This window comes from Hemibagrus wyckioides, linkage group LG26, assembly GCF_019097595.1.
Source record: "Hemibagrus wyckioides isolate EC202008001 linkage group LG26, SWU_Hwy_1.0, whole genome shotgun sequence".
Classification (NCBI taxonomy): domain Eukaryota; kingdom Metazoa; phylum Chordata; class Actinopteri; order Siluriformes; family Bagridae; genus Hemibagrus; species Hemibagrus wyckioides.
In genome coordinates this window covers 13,292,257-13,313,124 of record NC_080735.1, presented here as the reverse complement: position 1 = coordinate 13,313,124, position 20,868 = coordinate 13,292,257, and the positions used below count along the sequence as shown (strand labels likewise).

Genomic DNA, 20,868 nt, shown 5'->3' with positions numbered 1-20,868 from the left:
TGAAATTGAACTGGATTGAAATTTTACTGGCTGTCTGCCTGTTTGAGTTTCCGAAAAGATAAAAAATACAAGTAAATGCTGCTTAAAATAGAGACTTATTTATTGGACTTTAGTACATCTGATATTTCCTCCATTATTTGTTATTATATTTTAATATAGGCGTGTAAAAGAAATGCCCATGAGAGGTCATGGTGTAGGTGAGATAAGGTCTGTCGTTCTTTTCCTGCACTTCCTTATCAGGACACTTTGTTGGGTGTGATCTGTTCCTCCTAGTGTACTGTTATTTCCAGTAGTGTGGTCTACTTGTTTTACACAGACACTTGCTTGTTTACACTTACACTAACATCCTAATACTCTTAACACATGGCAACTCTAATTAAAAAGAATAAAACCATCCATCAGCTATAAGGAGCAAACAGTTTCACCCAATGACAAAGCACCGTTTCGGTTTTGTTGACATTTTGTAGTAAATCTATTTCATTATCAGAAGTTCCCCAGCTTTTTTTAAAATTCACAGGCAATACTCTCTCGAAACCTTCTCCATAACCTTGACCAAATGCTCCAGATGTTAATATGTAAATGAATAGCTTCCATTTGAATATGTGTGTGTGTGTGTGTGTGTGTATGTGTGCATTCTCCATGGAAGGTCACGTGACCAGATATGCAAACTGTCCCTGTATGAGTTCAAATGTCACAGCTGTAACACTGGAATTGTACATTTGTGAGACAAAGCGAGTGGACAAGGAGATGTTTTCCCACTCATCCCCAGCTCAAGCTTAAGGACAAATGCTTTGGCTTACAGCAAGAAGATGATTTACTGTACTGACCCCAATTTGATTTAATCATGGGGTCAAATGGCATTGGGATTAGCCAGTCATAGACAGCCTGATCGGTATTAATGTAAGTGGAAATGCAGAAAGTGGGATGAACAGCCCAGATAAAAGTAGGATTAAAGGAGGAAACAGAGCGAGTGCCGCTTAAGTAATGGAAGAGAGAGGGGTCTAGTGGAGCCATGGAAATGCCTGGTGGCTGATTTCCTAGGCAGCGCTTTTTTAAATGCGCATGTAGAGCCGATGCCGATTTTATAACACTTGGGTGCCCTTTATCATCAACTGGCTAAGCTTGACAGGACTGATAGCAGAGCAATGCAAAGCTTTTGGCTCTTTGAAATCAACGTGGGACTGATATCATAGCACATTTTTCATCTATGACAGGAAGAAACATTTTTGCTCACTGATACCTGGCTACAAAGGGCTGAGCAGAGAAATAAGAGATAATATTATTGGTTAATAGACTATTAATAACCACAGCACAGTTTGATTCTCGATTCTGATTGGTCAGAGGGTAATGGTTCATTTTCTGTAACATCAGATCAGAAATCAGAGGCTTATATTAATTTGCATGTAGTAGTACATTATCACTTCCATATTGTTACTGTTACAACGTATATGGTGGACGGTCCACCATATACGTCCACCATTGGACAGAAGTTTCAAATATATGTGCCTTGTATCATTTAGAGGAATTTTCTTTGTAGCTATTTTAACACACATTTTGTGGAAGTTCCATAACATTAGTTGTAAGTATAAGCAGATAAAAAGTATGACATGTTCTTTAATGAATAAAAACGTATAGAAAGATCAACCACATCAGTACTTCTTGTAGTCGCTGTTGTAAAAGTCATATAATGGCCTGATTTGTTTTATTCCTTATATGGTGATGATGTGTTTAAAACTAATATGTTTATAGACAAGTCACTTGCACTACACCCACTTTTATCACTTAGTCACAAACCTTCTGCTACATTACATACTAAACACATTAAGAATGTAAAGCAGCCATGATGCTTTTTCCCTGTGGTTTGATGGAGAAATACAGGCGGGCTCCATTGTACTGTAGATGTAAGAGGTTATTGTTTATACTCTATGAATCAGCTCCCATTACACTGGACACAAGCCAGAATTCATATTACTCGTACCGAGTTCCTACTTATTTCCCAAAGCCCGTACCCTGTGTTTTTCAGGTACTGCCTTCTCAACCATCTTCCACCTCCACAATGATGTTTTATACACTCAGACACAAAGACACACAGACCTCGAGAGCCCCATAGACACACTCTTCCGATTCATTCTGTCCAGCAGTTTCTGACTTACTGTAGTCCCTATAATGAAATGCAGAGCTATTCAGCCAGAGTGGTCATTAACATAAGATAAATCTATGAAATTTGGCAGTTCCCCATTTTCAGAACTATCTTTGACTTGTTCTCTGTGGTATTTTATTATCAGCCCGTTTTCGACTGTGAGCACGTTTATCTGCTTCCAGCAGTTTGTATGTTGTACCAGGGGGTTTATGTAGTCTAAACAGCACAGTATGATATCTTATAGCAGATTAAAGCTGTTATCGTTTAGAAAATGTGGTTCGAACCATATATTTTCATATTCTGTTATAGGCAGATTATAAAAAAATGTCACAGAAACTTTCTTTCTCGTTTACAGAGCACCATTGCTGCCTGATTCTCAACAATCAATACACTACACAATCAATCACTATGATTTCAGTTGCATTTTGTTTATATTCTCAATCACGTTATTTTCAGTACCATTAAATCAAACTAATATATCATTACTGCATAACTATTCATGAAAAATGAAAGAGTGTCACAGCCGCACCAGTGCAAAAACATTTCCTACTGAATTTTTTAGAAAATGGAACATTGCTGGGAAAACAAAACACATCCTGCATGTCTTTTTGTCTGCCTGACCTGGCACCCAGACCATAACAAACCTGGTATTTCTGTTTCTGTGCTGACATTTTGCTACACTTCACTTTTTTTTTCTGTATGCCATGGTATGCCTTGAAGGTTATATCAAAAGAGCTCTGGATGGAAAACACAGAGCTTGAATCCAGATGAAGCAGCAGCTATCTGTGGACAGGAGTCCAGTAGAGGAGAGAGCAAATTTGTGCATGCTCTCTGGATGGGAGAGATTCTGTATTGTATCTCCCCGGTCAATTAGAGGGACACTGGCCAATCATGGATCCCGGCGAGTTTAGTATGTGGAAGACGGCAGATATCACGTTCACTGCGTGAGTAGCAGTTCAAAAAAGGAAGTAAATCCTGTAAAGTAAACTCTGGTTATCGAGATAGTTAGCGGCTCCTTCATTGTCACTAGTGAGTCACGTCTAAGTCACATGCTCTTTTTATTTTTCGGTCTTTGAAAACATTGATGTGAACTGGGTCAAAGTTGAATTCGGGCGAAATGCCAAGGTGCCATATCCAAGCAAATCCAACAACGGCTTCTGAGCTGTCACGCTGGACAACGTTGTGGATCAATTGTTCTGACAATGTTGATGTCCATTGGTACAGGTTTTGCTTTCATGTTGTGTTGTGTATTATAAAGTAAGCTACAGTAATCCCAATACAGAATTGAACTGGGTGTTTTGTTTCTGTCCGAAAGGGAGGTTTGCACTGGACTCCCACTTGCTGCAGGGTGCTTGGCTGACAATGCAGTTTTGAAGGGGCTCAGTAGGGCACAAGATTAAATGTAGGGCACAATGATGTTCTTTGTATAAGTGCCGCACTAGATCAGATTCATCGCTTCCCTAATGTCCTGCCACACCCTCGGCCTATTCAGCGACCCCATGCAAAGAGTGTGTGTGTGTGTGTGAAACACACAGAGAGCTAGTTCTGTGGATCTGGGCTAAGCTGGAAGTGGCTTTCATAATTGCTTCGCTTTAAGTGGAAGTTTCCTGTGTAAGTGTGTTTGTGGATATGAGTGGTCATACTTCTTTTCTGTCTTTTGTAAACGCTAAAACTGATAGCTTGAGTGTTTGTGCTTCTCTTTAACGGTTGTTTCCACTGTGGTGTGTTCGACCATGGCATCATAGGAGTCAGCACCATTTGAGAGAATCATTACCTTATGAGTTAACGTAAAAATAAACACACTTAAAATGAAAAGGAGTCTTATTGACGTGATAAAAAATCCACATGTTTCGGTGACGTACACAAACTGCGTTTCTGACACGTGGTGTATTTCTGTTTCTAGGTGAATCAACAGCTGTTTTAATGCCGAGACAGGCTTTTGTACTTTTCTCCAGTCAGACAGCTGTGTTTTTCAAGACCTCACTAGGCCAAACCACACCTGCCGGTATCAGGTGTCAGATCAAATCCCTGCTCCCCCTAAACAAAAATCCTTTGATATCATCATCTGATCCAAAGAGATTCTCTATGACATAAGCCTATTGTACGTTGCTCTGTGAAACCATCAAGAGGAAGACCTACAAGACATTGCATTTAAACAGTACCTCTTACAGACAGTAAGCACATGAGGGGATGCCTCGAGCTCACAGAGCAAAAATCAATGAGCATGTTATTAAACTGCGTGTACGATGTGTGTGTATTTACCGAGGAAGTGCTGAGAGAGTGCAGAGAAACTGCTCTTAGATGCGAGAGCAGTTCAGTTCTGTGAGCACTGAGCTCGCCACATTTACAAGCGAATTCAGTCATTTTAATGAGCAAGAACAATTCAGCCAGCTCGTGGTTCATTCCTAGGAGTATACGGCATAAACAGAGCTAAATAAAATGCTTCTAAATAAAATGCTAAAATGAGGTTTCTCGCATAGCTATCAGAATCTGCATTGGCATAAAAAAAAAAAAACCCATCTAGTCATTTCCTCCCTCCTGCAGTAAAGATCTAGCGGCATGCAAAACAGAGCCATTAACAAAACTCTGGTCTTCATTAGTGTGCTGCTTCAGGCCACATCCACACTTCCAGGCCACATGGATCAATCTTACCATAAATGACTTTTTACATCCCACACATCCCAAGCCCTTATTCCTTTTCTCTTTATCTCATTAACTCTCAATCCCTGTCTGTCTCCACGATTGCCACCCTTTATGTTCTGCCACATTTTTATACAGTTTCAATATACCATAATAATGCTAATAATAACAGCAGCCTTCACATTGGAGTATTCTCGAAACACGGTTATCATTGTGTTGCATGGATATGAACATGAAGTATGTGCTTTAAATGTGGAATTACACGTAATAATATTCACTAGAGGCTTATTGGAGTCACTCTTGATGTGTCTGAATCTCTAATGCATCTATGCAGTGAATAAAAATGAATAGATTTTTGGTAGGCAAAAAAAAAAAAGCTACGTTCATGACATCACCTTTAATTCTCCTTTAATCGCTCTGACAGCATAACATTACGTTCTGCATGGATTCATGTGTGATTTTTGAAGGCAATAGTGTTTTAAAGCCCTAGTGTGCAATATTCTAATAGCTTCAGGTGTAATGATTTGATACCGGTGGACTGGATACAGTACAATATTCAATACAGAGTGAGTGGAAGCAGTGTGGGGGCGCTTTGGAAAGAAAGTTTAAACAGCTGATTCCCGCATAATCCGATCATACAGTCGATTGAACTCCATTAACAAAACCATTACATAATAAATATTTCATCGAGGCAGGTCGGCATCTTACAGCCTATAGGGCAAACCTCATCCTGCATCCCTGCTCTGCTAGCGTGTAGCACTTTGTCGGAGAGACCAACAACAGTTCGGGTGGCGTAAACTGATCCACCGAGCTTCACTGACTCCTGTTCCGCTCTCTCTCTCTCTGTCTCTCTCTCTGTCTCTCTCCCTTTGTGCTCAGTGGTGTCACCACCTGCTCAGCCTCTCCCATAGGACCCCCTTCCTTCCCTCTAAAATCCCTCTAACTCTCCCTCCCTTTCCCTTTCCACACACTCTCACACACACCGCTCCTTCTCCACTCCCCGGGCTCTAAGTTTTCCATGCTCGATTTAGGATCGAGGCATTCTTTCTGTAGACAGTGAGCTCACTGTTCACCATGGGAAACAAAGGTAATGGGAAAAAGATCCTCGCCAATCCGATATCTGCGTTATTTTCTGTCTTGTCAGTTAGTGCCGAGTGATTGATGCTAATCACTAATGCAGGTACTGTGTATATTCACCCACCCGGAACTTTTCATGAAGCTACACAAAATAGTGTTGAAGATGTGGGGAAAATCTAACCTAAATAGATTGCAAAATTATTTAGAAATCAAGAAGGTAAAATGCATTTGTGATTGATACACTTTTGCTGATAAATCAGATATTTTAATATATTTTTATTATTATTCTTTTAAATTATAAACTGACAGGAAGCAGTAGTTAGATTTTTTTTTGTTTGTAAATATTGTCAATATAAAAAATAAAACAGATGTATTTTTGTGGAATATTAAATAAAATAGCCCCGGTTATATACAAGGTTTTCTGATACATATCATGTATCAAAGAAATCTCTTTGAGAATTTTGAGAAGATAGGTGATATTTTTCTTGAAGTATTAACCCTCTTTTCGGTGAAAGCCCAAAATAGTCCTAGTGCAACGAATTGGAGTCCACCTGTGTGCACGTGTCACGTGATTATGTGTATTTATACACCTATATTTATAATGTAGGCCTCAGGGTTTGTTAGAGAACATACTTAAACACACTGCATTATAAAGCCCAAGAAGCTCCATTAAACTTATCATGTGACTTCTGATGGTCAGCGACTGCACCAGAACTAATATATGGTTTTACAGCAGTGAGGGTAAATATTTAAACAATCACCCCTTTTATAATTTTATTTACGAATAATTTTTTCAAACTACATTGATTTTTGTGTAGATTCGTAAAACGTAATCCCAGTTAATAATTTCAGTTCCTGGTTGTAACAAAGGAATTGGGGGGTGAATAATTATACAAGGCACTGTATTTTGGTCAATGTTTCATGACTTAAACAGACACACCAGTGCTTCCTCAAGCATGACCAAATACATGCTTGAGGTACTCGGGGCTCCATTTCTGCAGCTTGAGCTAATAACAGTAACTCAATGTGGGCGGAGTTAATCAACATATTGTTGCGGTTTGCTAAATTCATAAGAGCTACAAATTGTGAGAAAACCTTCATAGTGAGTTAAACACAAAACACTGATCACCTCTGAGTAGTGTTTTCACCGCAGATCAATACACTGTGCTCCTGTGCTTCAGCTTTATTCTGTGATGGAGCATTTCTATCCTGATGGGCGTGGTCTCTTCCAGGATGGCTCCACCCCCATTCACAGGGTCTGAGAGCTCACTATATGGTTTGATGAGGATTAAAATAATGTAAATCATATTCTGTGCTCTTTTTACAGTCACTAGATCTCCAGATCTCGTTCCAATTGGACACCTTTTGGAGATTTTGAGATCATTTACTAGACAGCCATTATTAAAACATGGAAGAATGGAGTGTTCATTAGTCCAGTTCCAGAGCAGTGCAGAATCAGTGCCAAAGCACACCGAAGCTTTCTGGCAGCTTTTCGTGGTCTAGCACCTTTTTGGGGCACTTCATGTGTTTTTGTCTTCTACCCTTCTAAATGTTAAACATCTGACCTTTTGCAGTAAAGTGTGTGAGTATGTACTGTTTAAATGAACTGAAGCATGTAGGTGCCATTGTTCATCACAGTCAGAGAAGAGGATGTAGCTTTGTGTGTGTGTGTGTGTGTGAGTGAGAAAGGGTAAGAAGGAAGTCAGATACATGTTTGTGTATAAATACTAGAGAAGGGGAAGGATGATTCTTTTTTCTTTTTGCATTTTTACCCATGAGAATGTGTGTGTATCTGTGTGTGTATCTGTGTGTGTGTGAGAGAGAGAGCCTCAGTCTCAGTGTAGTCCTCAGGCTGTGTGAGGGTGTGGTGTGTTGTGGGTGGTAGAGTAGATGAATGGATGTAAATACGCTCACACAGCTGTTGAGGGATCAGTGATAACACAGTAAAATAAGTCATGTGTAAATGAGCTGCTTCAGGAAGAAGCGAGTTTCCTCTTTGGCTCAGTTAGTGATCAGAGCGATAGCACTGCTCATAAACAGACGATGAGATGAGTTAGATGATGAAATGGAAAGATTATACACTCTCTCTTCCTCTCTCCGTCTGATCCTCTGAGCTGGATAAAATCAGCACTTCACTATATTGAAACCTAATCGCCTCAAATACAACAATTAACATATTGTTCTCAGGACTGTTATAGTTACGTATATGTATTTAGATGCATTTACAACAACAGCCTTCCCATTTCTGAATAGTCAGATGGTCCTGATTTATTTTTTCTATAACAGAAGCTCTGACAATAGTTTCTGGCTGTGTTTCAAGTCATAGGTTTTCTTACATAGAGACGTACAGTATGTGTGGGATGATCCAAATAATGAAATGTAAAAGTGTGTGTTGTTAATATGATGAAATATTCGGTAAGGAGATGTTTATTTGCTATTTTGGAACAGAGTCTCCTGGATAAGCACTTTGTAACTGACATAAAAACAGAGGACAACATGACCTGCAAAAACTGAAAACTGCATTTTTCTGTCTTATTAGTTGGTGCAAAAAACGGCTGTTTATACAATAGCTGTTACAACATACTGTATGTGTAACTTGTTCCGTAGATATCCCGCAACATTCAACATAACTATTAAGTACGTAAAGCGTGTCATTATTCATTAAATAAAACTCAGAGGAAGGGGATGAGTTTGATTTCTTATGATAGAAATAGATTTTTATCTATATCTAGATTTCAGGCGCTATATTTTGTCCGAGTTCATTTCCATTAGCTTGATCTACCTCTTCAAATGCTAATCATCTTGAGTAAATGTATATCATAACGGTTTTTGCACATCACCTCACTAGGTCTGAACCTATAAACACTTGTTTTTGGCACATTACTTATCTTGTATTCCTCTCATTCTCTATATTTATTCCTTAAATCTCTGTATTTAGTAATTTTTTGCTATATTTTGTTAAATTGTGTAATATTTTGTTATTTGTTATATTTTTTGTACCCTTAAATTCGGGTATTTTAGTATTTTTTGTCCTTTTTATTTTATCTATTACCTGTGTAATATCTATCTATCTATCTATCTATCTGTCTGTATGTCTATCTATCTGTCTATCTGTCTATCTATCTATCTATCTATCTATCTATCTATCTATCTATCTATCTATCTATCTATCTATCTATCTTACTTCTTGAAGGTTTGAGCTTTCCGTTCCTGTCCGTTTCATTTGTTGAACCCAAACCATTTACACTGTGTTAATAGATTTGAAGCATTTTGTATTAAATACAGTAAAAGGCACTTTTCTTAGTTTTATTAGATAATGAGAAAAAAGATAAGCTTTGGCTCAAGTGGATATTTTACATTTAAGCTTTAGATCAGTTTTAATGGCTTCATTAAAACCCGATTCATTTCAAGTGAACAGTGAACTGAACTAGACTAGATTAGAAAAATATAATAACAACGTAATAACAATGACAAATATATCACTAGTGTTTATCACCATAACTTTATATTTTGCCGCACTCACAATACTATATGAGCGGTTTATTCAGGATGAAGCAGAGGTGTGGTCACCTGTGATGGGACGAGCCAGGTGTGGAGGCTTCGTGTCCTTAACAACAGCTGCCATGGCATAGTCACTTGATGATATCAGACGTGATTTTCCTGGAGGAAGCGCCGATCTGTTCCCTCTTTAATTAGTGAGATAAACAGACAGCGTCTGGTATAAATAGTTTATCTCTGAGACTCTGATAAGAAAAATGTAGAGGAGTGGATGAGACGGTTAGGAAGAACTGTCCCCAGGGTGGCTGGTTCTAAGAAAATCTCGTCTTCTTCTTTCTCTCTCTCTATTCAGTTTTAGTTGAATGTGCTAAATCAGGGTGTTTCCCGGCTTGGGATGAGGTGGCAGAATGCTTCTGGTTATCCTCAGAGGGGCCAGTTATGCTATTTTCAGTAACATGAATAAAGTGTAATTCTAAACGAATTAAGCTACACTAAGAGTGTGTGATTGTGTCTCAGCTGTCTTCTTTCCTTTTGACAGCTCACTTTGTAAAAACGCCATCTGTGACTCAGTGACTTTTAGTCACTGATGTATTTAGTTAGCTATAGTTAGACAGCCTGAAACTAGCTTACCGTTAAATATAGAAATATGTGAATTAATGCTATGAATTAGAAAAGCTTTGGTGCAACATAAAATCAGATTTATGTGTTCAATGGGAAGCACTCTATCTTATTTCTTTTTTCGTTTCCCTCATTTTCTTTCTAATTTTATCACCTGTGAACATGTGAGAAACACTGCTTCCTCTGAGGCACATGAAGGCAACCGGACACATCTTTACAAACTGCTGCTTCACAGTTCAGCCTTTACACACCAACTGGAAATCGCTTTTTGCCCTCTTTCTCATATACGAGCTCACAAACACCCACGAGTCACTGTGATTGACCGGGAAGAGAAAGTATGCCATCACTCTCACCCAGAGAGCAAGTATGACATCCCACCCATCCTTCCGAATATTATTATCTAGGTTTGGCGTACCTATTCAGAAATATGAACACAGTTGGACCTTATTTTTTTAATCAGGTAGCATGTAATTGTATTTTATCAACCATGCAGCAAAGTAATATTAAAAATCATGTAGTACTGTAGGACTAAAAATCTTGTAGTCCTGTAAGACAAAAAAATCATGTAGTACTAGTACACCTCCAGGGATGGAGTTTTGATTCCCACCTTCGCATTTGTGTGTGTGGAGCTTGCATGGTCTTCCTATACCTCCGGTTTCCTCCCTCAGTCCAAAGACATGCACTACAGGCTGACTGGCATCTCTGAATTGTCCATAGTGTGTAAATATGTGTGCGCACTTGTTTTGCACCCTGCAATAGACTGGCATTCTGTCCAGGGTGTACCTTGCCTTGTGCCCTGAGACTCCTGGGATAGGCTCCAGATACCCAGTAGGATGTAGAGATTGGATTAATAATAAATAAAATTTGTGGATGTGTCACTCGACAGGTTTAATCAGAACTACGTTGCCTTTTATGAGATTACTTGCTCGTGTCTAAACATTTGCGCATTCATATTTCTATGTGTATGATGTATGAGGATATTGTAAGAGGGTGTGAGCTTGTTACCCGCTCATTCTCCGTGACTCCTCCCCCATTCAAAGCCAGGGCCTGATTCACACCCAGTGCCACTGCAGGCAATTGTCAACTATTTTCGTTACACCACTATTGTAGTCTAATTATAGGACTCCTGAACACAACAGCAGCCTTTACTTTTCATTGTCACCGGAGGCAAAGACCTAGGCATAACGTCTATATTTCCAAAGCACTTGACAAAGAATTATAATAGTGAAATATAATATTGATTTCTAATACTTTTCATTTCTATATGAATCCGGATACTGTGCTGATCTATAAATGAAGATCTACAAGTATAGCAAAACCAACACAGAGTGTAGATTATCAGGCTGATAAAACATTTGTTTTTTCCACTATAGTGTGTCTTATCTCAGATTACACACACACACACACTGTCAGTATTGACTCAGTATAATGACCATGAATACAGAATACAGATCTATTACAATTATTTCCCATAAGTGCCTCATAAAATTCCCGGGGCAGCTTGAATTGAAGTCTACCAGGTTGACGTAGAACCACTGCAAAAACAAATATTCCTGTAAAACGTACGGGTGGGAAAATTCCTGCCCAATTTCCAGGGTAATTGCTTTGTTACCAGGATGAGTAACACATTAGATGTGACTGTGCTTTTGGATAATCTTTGGAGACATCGATGACAGTGGTCTCGAAGTTTGTTTAGCGACGTCTGGAATCGGAAGATAAAGCAAAAATAGTTCGGTTTGTACCATTCATATTTGATATTATCACCAATTTAGTCCTGAACCTATCATCAACAAGATGACGCAAATTAAGGGGAATCTAGTGGCTCCATGTGGACCTGGATTTTCCTGATAAACAGGAAACAGAATGTAGGGCAGGCTCCTATCTCTCAGACACAGTCTAGGCTAGAACAGGTATCTCAGAGAAATTCTGTATAATTCTTCATACTGCTTTGGGGATGAGGAATAAATTCTAAAGCCGGGATCAGATTTATTCTGTTAAACTCCCAGGCTTACATTCTTCACACTTATAACAACTTATAAACCTCACGGTAATTACATAATAATATGCTTGATTTGTGAGGTGAATATTGAAGGCGAGATCTGAAGAGATTAATATGAGTGAACTGCGATAATTACAAACGTAGCGCAGATTAAAAGCACCGGTAGAGACTTGTGATCGAGATACAGTGGCTTCTGAAATCTCTTATCATGTCAGATTCATTTGACTTAAACTCTGAAGCGCTAAAATCGGGAGAGACCTTCAACATCTGGCCTAAAAAAAAAAAAAAAAAGAATTCATGCCATGCAGAACATTTCATACACAAATTAGCTTACACAAATTAGCTGTTCATTTTGTTACTGAAAATCTTGTGGTTGGAAAAACGATGATTCAAAATGAATTCCCCATATCTTGTGGGCCAATTTAAAACAAGATGGTGGACTTTGGTCTGCTGAGTTTGAAAATATATATTGATGGAACATCTGAGACCAAACAGACTAGCTAGCTAGCTTATGTTAGCGTTAGCTATTCACTGAAATGTATCACACCGGCACCAGGATTGGCCATGAAAAATTTATTTGATTAAAATGATAGTTTTATATTGTGATAAGTACATTATGATGTTCTAGTGATATTTATTCATATGCTTTGTGTGTGTGTGTTAGCATGTGAACAATGGAGGCTAGTGAAGTCCTAGTCTTTCCCGCCTCTCTCTATCTTTGACTATGCTGCTACAATGACACTATTCATTTTTTACTCATAGGGATCACACATACACACACACACACACACACACATTCTGCAGAGCCTCTGGAGACCAGTGGCAGGATTGGCTCTTTGCACACTGAACCCTGTAATGAACTCTGTCCATACTCTCTCTCTCTCTCTTTCAAACACACACACACAGATCCTTTTTTTACCAGCATGCACAAGTCTCATGCTGTGTGTGTGTTTTCACTTGGGATCAAAGCATATGTTTGTTTGCTGTCCAGTACACTCAGCCAGTGCCGTTTGTTTACGTCTGCTCGCGTATCCATGCGTCTGTGGTTATATTAAAATAGTGACCAGTAGGCTTTCATTTGCAGATATGAAAATCAAATGTACTTTTATTTTTTTCCAGTGTCGCCTCCTGCGCATTTCTTAACACTTAACATAATCCTTTATCTATATTCTCTTTTCCTGTTTGAGGTGTGTCCATCTACTGGACAGCATCTAGAGTCACCACAGAAGAATGTAAAGAATCTTCCAGATGTTTCACTCTCTCTCTCTATCTCTCTCTCTCTTTCTCTCTCTTAGTGTGAGAAGAATACATTTAGAAAAGGACATGAGGCAGGCCAGCAGCAGTGGGCAGTGGGAGTTCCCTTTCCTAGAAGCTTTTTCCCTTTTCATACCCCCCCCCACCTTTATCTAAAGCCCTCATTCATTTTCACGGTTCCATCAGCCACTTTCTCAGTTGTCAATTTCAATGACAATGTTTTCTTGTCACCCGGCCCACATGTATTCATAGGGGGGCTGTCAAATTTCATTCGCATTTAAATCACTTGGATTGAGATGTATTTGAATATGAATAAAGCTCTACAATTGCGCTGTAGTGGCGCTACACGATGCGGTCGAATCACGAAAACGCAAAGTTGGGATAATGTCATCATGAGAAAGAAATGAATTCTGGAATGAAGGAATGAAGTTCCTCGACACCAAACTCACTCATCCATGTCTTTATGGACCTTGCTTTGTGCACTGGTGTGCAGTCATGTTGGAACAGGAAGGGGTCATCCCCAAACTGTTCCCACAAAGTCGGGAGCATGAAATTGTCCAAAATGTCTTGGTATGATGAAGCATTAAGAGTTCCTTACCACTGGAACTAAGGGGCCGAGCCCAACCCCTGAAAAACATCACCTGAATTCAATGATTTGGAGGGGTGTCCCAAAACTTTTGGCAATATAGTGTAGGATAGCTCTCGTGTACAGATCAGTTACAAGAAGGACTAGACCAGCTGCTGTTGGAGGAAACCTCTGTTGATGCCATCAGTTTGAAATGGTCATGCAGCTTAATGAATTTAGTCCACACAGAAACATCTAAAAGTTTATTTCTTGCTAAAATTCTTTCAAAATAAAAGTGACCTTTAACTCAGGAAGCTTCGAAATGTGAACAATTTTAAAAGAAGTTCAGGTTATGGTTTCGTCAGTGTGTCTTAAAATAGCTTTTATTCTCATATAATATGGTCACTACATAAATGTAAACAAAAATACATGGACAGACATGTATATAATTGAATCCTGTAATTTTTTTTAACGTTGGTTTCATCTCATTTTTCTGAGGACACAGAAACAAGGAATAAGCAACAAATGTACATGTCGCGTCAGACGGAGAAGTTGTAGCGTGACTTGTCGATGGCTTTGTTGCACAGCTGTATCACATGTCAACAGGCATAACTTCTGTGTAGGAAGCATCTGTGTGTCCCTGATCTGGAAGCCTCTCCACTTCCCAGTTCCTCAATTACTCTGTTTAAAGAATTAGGTGTCAATATCAATATTGAAGTATCGTACAAACATTAAGTATTGGGAAGCCACTATATGATATTGAAAGGCGAATTAAACTACTGATATGTGTTTGTATATTTTTATAATATAAAAAAAAGAAAAGAAAATCATGAATGCTTTCCATTTCTTCAGAGCCCTAGTCCTATATTGAGCAAACCGGTTTAGGAAACCGTTTTAAAAGTCTTATGTTAGGAGTCTAAAGCATAGAGCGTCTTATGTTAAGCATTTGAATGCTTTTTAAATATGGAAATTTTTACATGGAAATTTGACTGCAGTAGGAGACTTTGTGCGTATCCACTCAGTTCCTTTCTTCTCGCCGTCGCTGAAAAAATTCCTTAGTGTCTGTTTTTCCCCCTCTTTCATGTATGCGTCTCCAGTGTGTCCTTTCTTTTTCTCTCTCTCTCTCTCTCTCTCTCTCTCTCTCTCTCCCGCTGTTCTTTCCGTCTTCTTCAGTTCGTCCCCTAGGGGTTTAAACGGACTCCAGGATCGCTGGCATTCTCACGAGTCACGGTAACTGAATAGAGGGTCCATCTGTGAGAAAGAGACAGAGTTAAAGAAAGACTGAATCGAATACAAAACAGTCGTCTGAGTAATGCAGAGCTGGGAATGAACATTCACCGAACCCACGTGAAGTCTGAATACTAAATACTTACATATTTGGCTCTCACTCTATTTTATGCTACATTTAACACCGCGAGTCTTAACTTCTCATGAAAAACGTTTTATGGGATAATAACGTGCCTCAATGAGTGTTTTTGTGTGTCTGCATGTCTGGTTAAAACACACCCAAACACACATACACACATCACTAGTGTAGCAGTGTATTTTTATAGCCAATCATGTCCCTGCACTATTAAATCTTCGTTAGAGTCAGGCATTTTGAGGCGTTTCCTGCAGACACGTTTAATTTGACTGATGTGTGTGTGTGTGTGTGTGCATGTATAATTGCTTGTAGACTTTGGGTCAGAGAGAGTGTATGAACATTGAAACACCCATAAACTCCCACCCGGACAGACCAGCTGCAACGCACTCACGCCAAGTCGAAGCACAGCAGCTCGCCGTTTCTTCTGGTTTCGTCGTTCCTGCCAACATGGCTACTTTTCCCTGCATGTAAAAGTTTTATTCTGTCTTGATAACACCTGTTTTCCACCACCTCCTGCTTCCTGCTTTCGGACTTCCATGTTCCTCGTTCCTGTATGTCTTGTTTGGTTCGCATTATGTCCTTGCTTACTCCACTTCTAAATGAAAACAGTGTTGTGATAATGTTGTGCTGATGCAACAAAAAAGCGCAAGGCCAAAACCGCATTCTCACTGAAAGCGTCCCCTTGTGTATTATGAGGAAAGTGCACCAGTGTTCAGTTTTAGTTTCAGTGTGTAATTAAACCTTTTTTCATGCCTTTATCTGTAAACCAGAACATAACTATGCAAAACATTAGCCTCATTATTTCAATGGGTAGAATAATATTCCGACTATTTATTCCAGCCTTGAAATGTCCGCAGACTGAACAAATTCCAGAGTATAAACATAGAGGAAGGATTTACTTGTGACATAAACACAAAATTGACATTATTTGTAATGTCTCAGTAAAGACTAAGACAATATTCAGTCTAACTTATTCAGCAAGTTCAAATACAAATCATAAAGTCAACACCGAAATCAATTTGAGAGTCAGAGACCATCTATATCTCCTACGGCTCTAGCTTATCTTATTTTGGGGTTAAATTATGTTAGCTACTTCTATTTTATGTTTTTGGGGCATGGAGATAAGAGCTTTCACATGTCTTGTGAACTAGCTAATAAATTCTATCCCACTCCCACTGTTATTACATGCTAATGTGTGCTGCTTCGACTCAAGTGCGACTCCCTGATGCCTCAGACATTTTACAACCCTCCTGTTTATAATCTCCTGGTGGATTTTTTTCATTTATGACACAGATGTGCACTCACTGACTCGGTCCCAGATCAGAACATCCGACATGAGTGCGTTGCTTCGTTCTGAACAGTTCACATGGCACCAACTGGATCCAGTACCAGAGACAAAAGACATGCCAGTCAGACGGTTACTGACTAACTGAGTGAGAGGAGATCGATCCTGTTGCAGTTCATTTGAGTCCAGATTGCTAATGCGATGCTTCCTAGGATCATTTCAGGACTCGTGATGACACACCATCTATCTAGAATCACTGGTTTTATTTTATAATAGGGTTTGGCCTAGTGGTCTCTGTCAAAAGATTCTAATTCTATTGGATATGATGGTTTCCATGACTGAAGATATATAGAGTGTGAAATAAGCCGAATTATACCTCAGTTCTAGGCAATATTTCAAGCAATAATTTGGGCTTATGATATAGTTCTTATACATTATTGTTTCTATAGTAACAGGTAATTTACAAAGACGCGTATAGCAAACAATAAGCCTAATCATGAACTATTGAAATATGTTGAAATTGTGATATGTTCTGTCAGATGTTCATTTACAATCTTTTGGAAAGATTTATTTACACCATGTAACGTGAGCTAATTTTTCTAAGGATTCTTAAATCTCTGCATGGAACTGGGAAATGTGTCATAGTCACTTCTGCCTGATCAGTTTTGCATCAGTGATCGGTAGCATCTCAGCTGCTTGTCTCCGCAGTAAAAAAAAAAAACTCATGCAATAGCAGCAGTCATATGACACGTGCGACTTCTGCATACATGCACTGTGTTTAAGCTGCATTCTCTTGAGCTCCTTTCTGTTCAGGAAATCGTGGGGTGGGGCCCTGGCCTCCTTCTTCTTTCTCATTTTTTTTCACATCATCCTTCACCCAAAAACAGTTTTTTTTTACCCTTTTTCAGCGTCCGTGCACGTTTGTTCTTGTGAGCTTCTTTAATGAGAATCCATCCCTTCGATTTGGAGCTGATCTGGGAGTCTGACTGAGGAAAGATATTACAAGAAGCGGTTTTGTCTCGACCGCCATCATGGCTACGGAAGAAATGGGTGGAGACGTTCTAACGGACAGACAAGATATGGCCAGCCAACTAGAACCGGGCGGCACCACTCAAGGGGTAGGCTTCACCCAATGTGGTCCAGTGTAGATCTGGATAGGTTTTTAAGATTTATCTGATCCTGTATTATCTCCTGTTGAGGTACTTACTCGCCCTGTTTACACAGAATTGAGGTGTTTCTTGTGCTATTTCTGTTGTTTTTCTTCCTCGAGCTCTGGTCTTTTTCCTTCATGGCTGACAATGTTGTCCGGATGGCTTCTCATCTCTTTAAATTCTTTTCCTCTCTTCCTTTCCTCGTTCTGTCATCCAAGCCCAACCCACCTCTCTCTGTTGTTACGTGTTACTAAGGGCATTATATCATTTTAATCATGAAGGTTGATGGGAGCTGGGGGAAACTATGCTTGTGTGTTTAGTGCATACACCAGGCCATTTTATTTTTTTATATATCCATGTTTCCTCTGGTGTACAAACACATGCCTTTGCAAACAGGAAGTAGCAGTGTCGAGTTCTCTATCTGACATAGTCTGCCTATTTTGCTTTCATTCTCCGCCGTGGAATTCAGACATGTTTGAAATAAAGGTGTGTGAAGTTTGTGTTTGAGTGTTTGCACTCAGATCGTGGGTCCGTCCTAGGGAGAGATACACAAATGCCTCAGCAATATAAACATGTTATGTATGAGTCATATAAGATTTATAAGACCCCCTTCTTCCCCTAACCTTTCTTAAATAGCAGCACATGTTCTTCACACTGTATTTATAGAGCTGATGCACAAGCATCTTCACACTTTAGAGCTGGTGAAGTTTTCTGTTAAAATTGGTGAGAAAGTTTTATGGCTCTAGGCAAAACAATATGCAATAATATTTCACACTAGAACACAGCTAAGTTGATTATATCATGGTTTATGTAACGTTTATAGAATTGGATATAGATTTGGTAAGAAATTAGTCTCGCAAGCTGGACTTCTAGTATTTGCTAATTTAGTACATTTCATCATTTAACAAAAGGGTCAGGAATCACCTACGTTTCACAGGACATGGCAGATGATCTTTATGCATGAGGTTATATTGTTTCTACACTGAATTCCGTTCACTACTGTTTCGGACCTGTAGCTGTATCTTGCTGTCGAAAGTTCAACGTGTTCCTGATGGAAATCTGCCAACGCTTTAGCACCCTGAAGCCTGTGGCCAGAAAAGAATACAGAAGATATTAGATGTTTTGTGGCCAAAGTGGAAGATTGGCTGTTTATCTGATATATAAGGTAATGGTATGGATGAATATTTCACAGCGTTAATCATAACTGTATACTGTTAAAAGAGTACAAAAGATATATTTTCTTTAACAAAGACTAATTGTTGTCAAGCAGAAATAATGCTGCATTCATGGTGCCACATAAGTGGTCATTTGCATGGACGCCTCCAGAAAAGCGTTTCTTTTATTTTCTCTGTCAGCGCACATGAAGCTCATCAAAAAGCTGCTTTATCAGCACTTTTACAATTACAGACCCATTGGTACTTTTCTACTATTGCCAACATTCGGGCAGAATCTTTAATGCAACCGTAGACAATAGCCAGCCGCTTAGCAACAAGCTAACTCACAGACATTGGTGATTAGCCTTTCTACACAGTGATTAGTGGTCAACCAACTGGTCTGAAACCAACACTGCTATACACAAATAAGAAACAAGAAGTTAGTTACACTACATGAGCCGCCATGTTGATTCTAGAGAAGTCACTATGTAAAGGTGAAGAGGTTTTCTGTGAATTCTTTACAGTTCTAGGCGAGAAGTTTACCTCGAACTTCGCCGTATTATGTGCCGTATAATACCAGTGCCATTATTTATTTTTTGACTGATTCATTAAACACAACTGTCGTATAATATGTTTATATTGTTTATACTACACAGCTTGTCCAGCTTTCTACTGACCATCCACTTGCTGCTTCATAGTGATGCCTTGTGATGTTTTACTGATAACCAGTGATATATTGGGCATTTTTACAGAAACCTAGTCTAGTGAAACAGATCCCAAGCGATTTTCACTTTAATATCATAGCTATATCATTTAAATTTAATTATTGTATTAATTATAGAATAGTATTTGAAGACTATATAGTTAGAGTATAGAGTATCAAATACATCCGCTGTGTCACATCTGTGATTTTGGGCTGCTTGGAAAATTAAGATTCCAGTCTGAAGAAACCACACGAGGTACAGATTTCACATTTCACAAGTGTTTTTCCAAGTTACGATAAACGGCGCAGAACATGCAGCAGAGATAGTGGCAGAAACCTGCAAACGTTCACTAAGCGTGTCTGTATTTTTGCTTCGTCACTACAAACCACAAGTCAGCTTTCTTTTCATCTGGATCTGTTTAGTTTCAAGACCCCAGATTAAGAACTTGTAACCAGACTAAGCTTCATTTTAAGGAGCTGAGCTTAATTATTAGGTTGGACTCCAAGCAACCTTATGATTAAATGGCATATAAGTAGAGCTGGAATTTAGCTTCACAACCACTTTAGTAGAAACTTCCCCCTACTCTCTCTCTCTCTCTCTCTCTCTCGCTAGCTCTCTCATCCTCACTTACTGTAAATGACTCGTGTTTTTTAACAGGCTACAGCTACTGACATTGTTTGTGGCTTAGTTATGGCTTAGTCACTGCCATGCTTTTGTGTTTTGGTGTGTAGACGTGCACGTGTGGGTGTGTGAGCATATGTGTGTGTGTGTGTCAGCTAATCAGAAGCTGAAGCAGGTATTACATGTTGCTGTTTTTTAGGATTATGTATATGCAAAAAAAAGAAGCATGCAGCTTACATGGCTTTAAGCCCTGAAGGCTTGTTTGGAGAGTGTGTGTGTGTGTGTGTGTGACAGTAATCCTAACCACTTGCCCAATAGTTACCAGGGTGTACAGATCTGACGACGTCAACAGAAACACACTGTAGGAAGCAAAAAGCAAACACATGCATTTGCAAAACAGAAGATAATCATCTTGACTGTTGAGACTACTTCGACTGAAACCATACAGTTTCCACTCCGATGTACAATATGAGTATGCAAACCTCACACACACACACACAATCACGCATTCAATGAGAAGTTTAGTGTACGGGGGAAGTGGACACCCTGGAGGAAACCCACACAGACAAAAGAAGAGCATATACTCCACCACAAACAGAGTAACCCGAGCTCAGGAGCCACACACTATAACCTCCATTCCACCCAGAGATGTATAAAGCAAAAATCAGAATCAAATCTCATTTTCCTGAGCTGCCGTGAGTTCCCCTGGGAAATCCTGTAACAGTCGTTCACACTAGCCTATCCTGTGACACCGAACAGAAAATCTGCAACACATTATAATGGCATCAGACATGACGCT

The 20,868-nt window shown here is 39.2% G+C and overlaps 1 protein-coding gene across 3 annotated transcripts in view; it reads left to right on the top strand.

Annotated features, from left to right (window-relative positions):
* The window catches only part of pkn1a (protein kinase N1a), a 63,213-nt gene that overhangs the window by 2,129 nt on the left and 40,216 nt on the right, over window positions 1–20,868 (top strand). The window contains exon 1 of one of the 3 annotated variants that reach the window (XM_058380405.1): window positions 17,238–17,557. The exons of 1 other annotated variant lie outside the window; for it this stretch is intronic. In XM_058380405.1, the coding sequence (XP_058236388.1) occupies window positions 17,471–17,557 (87 nt within the window). In that variant the 5' untranslated portion in view covers window positions 17,238–17,470. Of the gene's footprint in view, window positions 1–17,237; window positions 17,558–18,692; window positions 18,756–20,868 lie in introns of those variants that run through there. One more of the 3 variants, XM_058380407.1, reaches the window with a different exon arrangement.